This window comes from Carassius auratus, chromosome 45 (genome assembly GCF_003368295.1).
Source record: "Carassius auratus strain Wakin chromosome 45, ASM336829v1, whole genome shotgun sequence".
NCBI classification, from domain to species: Eukaryota; Metazoa; Chordata; class Actinopteri; order Cypriniformes; family Cyprinidae; genus Carassius; species Carassius auratus.
In genome coordinates this window covers 14636222-14644075 of record NC_039287.1, presented here as the reverse complement: position 1 = coordinate 14644075, position 7854 = coordinate 14636222, and the positions used below count along the sequence as shown (strand labels likewise).

General features: G+C 37.3%; 1 protein-coding gene across 1 annotated transcript; it reads left to right on the top strand.

Annotated features, from left to right (window-relative positions):
* The first annotated feature begins 363 nt into the window (after positions 1 to 363).
* On the top strand, positions 364 to 4639 carry LOC113062706 (rho-related GTP-binding protein RhoJ-like). Its single transcript, XM_026232675.1, has 5 exons — positions 364 to 367; positions 1090 to 1148; positions 3148 to 3309; positions 3481 to 3576; positions 4378 to 4639. Exons 1-5 carry the CDS (start codon positions 364 to 366, stop codon positions 4570 to 4572), a joined length of 516 nt encoding a protein of 171 aa, XP_026088460.1. The 3' UTR covers positions 4573 to 4639.
* The last annotated feature ends 3215 nt before the right edge of the window (positions 4640 to 7854 follow it).

Here is a 7854-nt window from a genome sequence, read left to right as displayed (position 1 = left end):
TATTAATGGATAGTTCAAGTTGGATTTTTAAATGCGAGTTTAGCAAGCAGTTTTTAGAATTTCTCCATTCAAGTAGATAAGAGTTGGTCTTAGATGCCAGTATATCTGCCATGGCATTTGCAAATATGGCCACAGAGTGAACTGACTTTCCTTGAAAGGGGATTTGCAAAAACCAGAATGGTTTTGTAAATTGAATCAGATTAATTTAATTTGTTCATGAACTGGAAATAAATATACTTCAATATGACTTCAGACTTCATGGCTTTCCAGAAGCTTCTTGACTCATTAAGGGTGTCAGATCTACAGTTCGCAGGAAGTGCTTTGGTTCTGACAGGAAGGTTATTGGATATTTTGGAAGCATCAATGGGTATTTGGCTCAGTACAATGATGGGTTATGAAATATTTAGTAAAATATTTTTTGTGGTCCCAGGCATCAGTATTCCAGTTTATCATGGAGTTGAGAAGGTTGAATTTAGTTCAGGGTGTCTCAGTAGGCGCTTTGTGCCTAAAGAATCTGATGAGGGGCCACCATTCACGTCACACCCTCTTTCTTCTCTCATGCACACATTCCTTTAATCTGCCTTATCAACCCACTATCAGAGCACTGAGTTTGAGAAAAGTGTGGACACACAGCGGACTAGTATCTGCGGTTTGTTTGAAAAACCTCAGTGAAATGTTGAGTCCAGCTGTTCTCCTGATCTCAGCAGTGGTCTTCTATTGTGTGTTGTTTGATGACAAAAGATTGACTTGTCAGGGTTTTTTCCTTTTAGTTGTGTCAACACAGCCGTTCTCTCCCCCTCATCATCTGGAACGCAGAATGAAATATGTATGCAAGCACACACACCGCTCTTCCCTGCCTGTTTTCCAAAACTGGTCACCCCTAGCTGTTGACAGCTGTCCTGTTCCAAATCAACCTCCGTTCCACCCACAATCAACAGCAGGTCCAGAGTTCTGGAAGTACATCAGAGAGATGTGATACAGCAGGAGCAGAAACACTGCTGGACAAACACACATTTTACAGGCATATTTTGAACTGCTTTGCTCTTTGATATGCATAATGAACTTTTGTTGTTGTTTTCTTTTTTACAGTGAATGTAACAGTATCTGGGAGGCAGCACTTACTGGGATTGTACGATACTGCTGGACAAGTGAGTTAATGCATCTTAAGTATATATAGTCACATTGTAACAGAAGCAGATCTTTTCTTCCATACTGCAATGTATATCCAAGTGAAACGGATTACTGAAAAATTTAAAATGTATCAGGACTTGGTTATATCCTTCATTTGTTAATTGGATAGAGGCAGAATTAAGAGAGAGCTTAAAGTTATTGTAAAAAAGGGTGGGGTTTAAACAGACAAAGTGATTGGAGAAGTATGGCAATGAGTAATGATGACACAAAAATTATGTCTTTCACTAGGTAATTTCAACGTTCCTCTACAAAACACAGTCTAATTTCATCAAAATAGAAATGGCACCAGGATTTACATTTAAACTCTTGAAAATTACTAAATGGCATCGTGCATTCATCAGATCACTCTGAATACAAACTCTTTTTGCATCATAGTCACGTTAACAGCATAATTTACAGCCTGTGTTAAATAATGTTGTAAATAAAGCAGCAAGCACTGACTGAAATAATAATAATAATAATAGTTATAATAATAATAATGACAAGAAACTACGGGTTGGGTTGTTTTTCTTCACTCTCAGCCCACCATAATGACTTTGATTTTGGCTTATTGCAGTGATTCTTCAACAGGAAACTCATATACAACCTGGAGAGACAGCCCAGCTATTTACTTTTCTTGTGTGTCTAAAGGCATCACAGAATCAGCCATCCCTGTCAAACCCATCTTATCGGACCCCAGTTGTTAGAGTTTTAATCTAGAATATATATTGCCAAAGATTACAATGTCATCCCCAATCTTATAATAAAAATTAGGCCTTTTTGACATATGTGTTTTTTACTAAACTTCAGTTGTTTTGATGACTGATCAGTACTATCATTTCCATTCATCTGTTAAACAATTTCAGCATCAGCATCTGTTTTATTGGCTTGGAAAGACTGCTCTTATAAGTTATTCTCTTTTTTTTCCATGAGGAATATTCTCTTATAAGGACTTCGGCAGTTGCTGACATTGCACAGGGGGGTGACATTTATTAAACAGGATGTAGTTTCTAACAGTGCATACATTTAAATAAATAATGAGGGAATAAGCCATTCTTTTGTGTGCAAAAGCATGCAATAAAAGGAAAATAGCATTATATGCATATTTTACAATCTTGGATACCATTCCAGGCTGGTGAAAAGTGCTATAGGGAACTGATTTGCATAACAGTATAATATTTACCAAATTCAATGAGGGTCACTTATTTGACTTAGTTTCAAGGACCGTTTTTTTGCTTGAAGTAATAAAGCAAGCTAAAGTGTGAGTATTACTGTTCAGCATGATATAATTATGTAATTGTTTCTTAGGATATATAGCTGTAGCAAGCACAGTATGTGCTGTAATAACGAATATTTGCTGTGTTTTAGAATCAGAAAGACTGAATAATGTAGTGCAGCCCACGCATTGCTGCATAAATGAAAGCTAAATAATTCCGTACATCTTGCTTCTCTACTATTGATCAGGAGGAGATCAATGGCTTTCAAGATGAACTGACTTTTACAATATGCTGGTGCAGAGCCTAATGTAAATTATTTGTTCATTTGCATTTCATAATAAGTGACAGAATAAAGTCATGGAAAATAAAGATGCTCTATGTGTTAAATTTTACCAGAACTTTATATTTATTGACTCCTAATTTTGAACTCTTTCACGTTGGTTTTGTCCAGTGAACCCAACCTGGTGTACCTGTAAATCAGGTTCTCCTTAAACAGAGGATTTTGAAATGTTTTTTTAAAGTCTCTTATGCTCACCAGGCTGCATCTATTCATACATTTAAAGAATCATGTAAATTGAGCACTGATGGGGTTTTGGGTTATGTTAGACAAAAAAGCTTTAATTGAAGCTTTAACCTTTAAATTAATCATCTGTCCTCTTTCGCTTACAGTTTGTTTTTCAAAAAGATCTTTTGAATCATATTTCAGTAGTAAGAGGAATGAACCGAGTCTAAAGCGGATCTTACTTTACTCGTCATATAGGAGGATTACAACCAGCTGCGACCCCTCTACCCCAACACAGACGTCTTTCTCATCTGCTTCTCTGTTGTGAATCCAGCTTCCTATCACAATGTGCAGGAGGAATGGGTGCCTGAGCTCAAATCCTGCATGCCCCATGTGCCCTATATCCTCATCGGAACACAGGTGCAAGAGTTTCTTTGTTTATTAATGATAGTGATAATAGTATTAGTTATTGTTTATTTTCTATTATCAGGTCAAACATTGAGATTAGTCATCAAATGGAAATAAAATATTTTATGGAGAAAAAAAATACATGAAATTAAAAATGTTTAACTATGTTATTTATTCCTTCAGATTGACTTGCGAGATGACCCAAAGACACTAGCACGTCTGCTCCAGATGAAGGAGAAGCCACTGACCTATGAGCAAGGCCTCAAACTAGCCAGAGAGGTGATGGATGTTCATACGTTTGTGGTTTGGCTTGGGGGCCATTTACACAACGTTTTCATCGGGAGAAAAAAATGCATTTTGCCTGTTGTTTTTGGGACGCATATTTTCATATTCAAAGTGCTAGTTTTTTAAACGCCACCATATTGTTTCCGTTTAAACACCCAAAATGGGAATCTCTGAAAATGGAGACATCATGCACGTGCATAGTACATGTTAGGTATGTAGACATGTGCAGTACGTGTAGATTTTAAAGGCAAGTGCGAACAAACATAAACAACGAGTAGATAGTACAGTTACTTGCCGCTTCTTCAGCAAAGTGTGGTTTTACTTCACCAATATTACAACCAACAGTGGAGACACATCATCTACAACAAACAAACGTCACTTCCCTTCTAGTACTGTTTACTATCAAGGTGACAGCACAAACTACTGGCCCGTAATACAGCGTTTTTTGCCCGTTTTCACGTATATGTGTCAATGCACATGTTGTTGTGTGTACATAAACTTTTTTAAAAACGCAAGGGAAAAACTTGTTTCTGAATACATCGTTGTCATGTAAATGTAGCCTGAGTTGTCAGTTGTTTCCAGAGAAAGCATGATTCATAAATTCGGTTTCATCTCATGTTGTTCACAAAAAAATTTAAATAAAAAAAGAGTGTTTGAGCTGCTGAGAGTGGAATGGTGGCCATGATTTTCAAGACTGATTTTCATGGGGGAAAAAAAAATAGTTTTTAATGGTTTTAAAAACCATTTAACCCAAAGCTGAGTGTTTTGTTTCAAAATTGTTATTGTTGTCCACAGATTGGAGCCCAGTGCTATCTGGAGTGTTCAGCACTGACTCAGAAGGGACTAAAGACAGTATTTGATGAGGCCATCCTGACAATCTTCAGCCCAAAGAAACAAAACGGTGCTGCGCAGCCTGCAGGAGCTGTTGTGCTATCGTGTGAGGAAAATACATCTCCAACTGTGAACGCCCACTCTCCCCCAAAGCTTTAGAGGAGTAACAGACCCTAAACTGCCTCCAGTCTGCTGTACATCCTTCCTTTCCCCATCCGCCTGTTGTCCTCAGGACAATGAGCGGTCTTGCCCTCGGTTTGTGTGTCTCGTGGAGAGCTACGCTGTCCAAAACAAGTGCCTTAATTTCTCCCCATGTTGCCTTACAGGATTCGCTTCTCAAGCCAAAGAAGTCTCAGGTGGGACTGCGGTTAACTTGAACCAATGTGGCGTCGCCAATCTCCAATCAAACATTTCAGGTTCATCTCTGGGCCACTGGATTTTTGGTTTTAAACTGACTATATTATATGGTATCGCAAGGCTTATGAAAAAATGAAAATCCATTCCTCCATACAAGCTGGCTTTCTCTCCGTCACCTCAGATCAATACTGCGCTCTTTCTGGAGTCAATGCTTCAGCAGTTCTAGCTAGTTAATAAGGGAAATTCCCTGGAGGATTGCCAACTCATCAATAGAGGTAGAACATACGAAAAGAGAGAGCGAGACGAGATTAAGAAGTGCGTCTTTACCACAAATCCTTAGGTCATACAAAACTTCAAATAACACTGATAAACTGCTACCAGAACCACACATCCAAAGATACATTAAATAATTTGTTATTCATTAAAAAGATTGATGGTCAAGCACACTATAGACTACTTGTATAGGTTCATAGTCATATTTTTTGCGTTTTCAAAACTGGGATGCCCTGAAGTGTACCTAGTCACGTTTTTGTAAGCCATCAGACCTTTATCTCTGTACAGTGTAGGTGTAGAAACAATGATGCCTTAAATAATGGTGATGTAATTCTTATAATTATCATACGCATTTACATTTTGATATCTGAAGGGCACTGTATTTTATCTTCTCTAATGACTCCGTCTACACATAATTAAAAAAAATGCTCTTATTTTCCTCTATTAAAAATGAGCCAATGGAGGAATGTATGTGCCACTTATAAGTAAAATGAAAAAAATAAATCACGAATGTATTCCGAAATTAAAAACGATTGATAGATAAATCTTTATAGATAATTAGATACATTTTTTAAATTGCGACATATTTTTAACGGCTTATTTCATTCATGTTAAAATGGAGTTAAAAGTTACAAATAATATATTAATAAATAATTTTAAATTCAACATTTAAATGGTATTTTCATGAAGCACAGTTTTTTCTTAATCCAACTGCCAGTTGCAATTTCAAAATGCGATTTAAAACAAAGTTAGGGAGCACTGCAGCAATGATGACGTACTTTTAACATTACTCTGTAGTTTCAGCCTCAGACATCACGTCCATGGAACGTTGGCTGAATGTCTGATGAATAAGGCACACAAAATGGGAAACACTTTTTTTTCCAAGTCGTCATGTGATCGATTGAATTCTACAAAATTTCCGGGAGACGTGTGGTTGTGTCCTTAAATGGTACACCTGGAAACAAAACCATTGGGATGCCAAACCCCCTCAAGGAAATTTACCGCTGTGACATTTTCCCTGAAAGTTTGAGTTCCAGTAGTTTCCAAAAGTGTGGTTTTACACACACTGAGATAGTAAAAGCTGACGACTGAGTACGGTAGATCTGTTTTCCTTTTTGGCGTGATGGTGTTTCTGTTTAATGTCCACGAAAATCCCTGTAGTCTCATTTAGCCTCTTGTTAGCAGCTGCCTTTTTCAAGACAAGTTACAGCTGTAAAAATGTCACAAGGGGTATTACTGGTGTAGTTTATGTTGTAGAATAAAACAGGAAAATATCTTGAGCTTATGTTCATAAGAGACCTTATTGTGGGCATTTAAACAAAAACCCATTCAACAAAACCCATCAACATTTTTGCCTACAAAAATACATAATCCCTGCAGCACCGTATTGTTGTATGATTGTAGTTTAATTTAACATTTTAAACGTGTTAAATGTCAAAGGTCTAGTTTTTTAAAGTGAAAAGTGATTTCCCTTTATATTGTCTTTTTTTAGCATTATTGTTTGTTTTTGTTGCATTCATAGTTCTCCATATGATCCAGTACTGTGAAAAAAAAATCACTCACCATATAACTCCCTATTTTCAGCTGAAGTACTTATGTATTTACTGAGGAGCAGAGTTATACATTGTCTAACTGCTCTGTTTTGCCTCTGGAAGAAGCCACCCCCTCATTTTCCCTTTTAAAGATCAGCTCAAACAAATGGCTTTGTTCTTCAGACTTGTTTTTTTCCTTAGGCATGTAGTGTGGTCATGCTGTATAAACTGCACCGCTGATAATGGCGCAGTTAAATATTTGGCCTTTTCGAAAAGACAATGGTTCCTTACTGTTTTTTTGTAGACGTGTCAAATAATATGTGTAGCCCTTGCATTTTTGTTTTGGAAATGTGTTGAACAGTGTGTAGGTTAACCATCTGCTAAAGCAACCGAAAACTCGCAGTTCATACTTACCAAAAGCTTTCCTGTGAGTACTTGTTGTTCTCGGATGATCATGTTATTGGACACCAGAACTGGTACTGATTACTTCTGATTGCTCTTCACATCAGTCGCTCCTTAGTTTGACTTCAAGGACTTCTTTCCATTGCCTGCAAGGTGCTAGAGACTATCCTAGGGCTGAGGAATCAAGCCTGCTCTACAGAGAGGAAGTAACAAACCGTCATTCTCTTGCCTTTAATGTAGCATAGAGTTTGTTTCTTCACTCAGTTTAAGTGCACTTATGACACTGTGCCTTGCATTGTCCTATGCAATTGTTTATATACTGTAATGCTAATGAGAAGACCAGTTTTCAGTCACTGGTTGAAAGAGCTATAACTTGAACTCAGTCTTGAACTCAACTGTAAACTTATTTACTATTTTTAAAGGTTTTTTTTTCTTTAAATTTCATGTATTGATTTATATACTTAAGAATCATGACAGCTTTCTTTGCAAAAACTAAAAAATGTGTTGTAAATATACAGAGTGATTAAAGCTTGTGATAAAACTTTGGAATTGTCTTCGAAATATTCGTTCATGACAGTGCTCTCACTTTTTTCCAATTTTAGTTCCAATGCTGATGGAGGTCCACTAGACTACCAATGACAGCAAAGAAAAAGGGTAACGCTGCTGGATATCAAGGAACACGTTATCTCAGGGGTCTCCAAACTCGGTGCTGGAGGGCCAGTGTTCCGCAGGGTTTAGCTCCAACTTGCCTCAACACACCTGCCTGGAAGTTTCTAGTACGCATAAAGTTTGTACAGGGGTGTAAAAACTTAATTTCTGGAGGACTACTGGAGCCCTGCAGTGTTTAGATTCAAACCTAAATTAACGTCAAGTATTC

Excerpts from the sequence above, each read along its gene's own strand:
- LOC113062706 (XM_026232675.1), top strand. Across the intron at positions 3,310-3,480 it reads ATATCCTCATCGGAACACAG|ATTGACTTGCGAGATGACCC; the intron begins GTGCAAGAGTTT and ends TTATTCCTTCAG. Across the intron at positions 3,577-4,377 it reads GCCTCAAACTAGCCAGAGAG|ATTGGAGCCCAGTGCTATCT; the intron begins GTGATGGATGTT and ends TGTTGTCCACAG.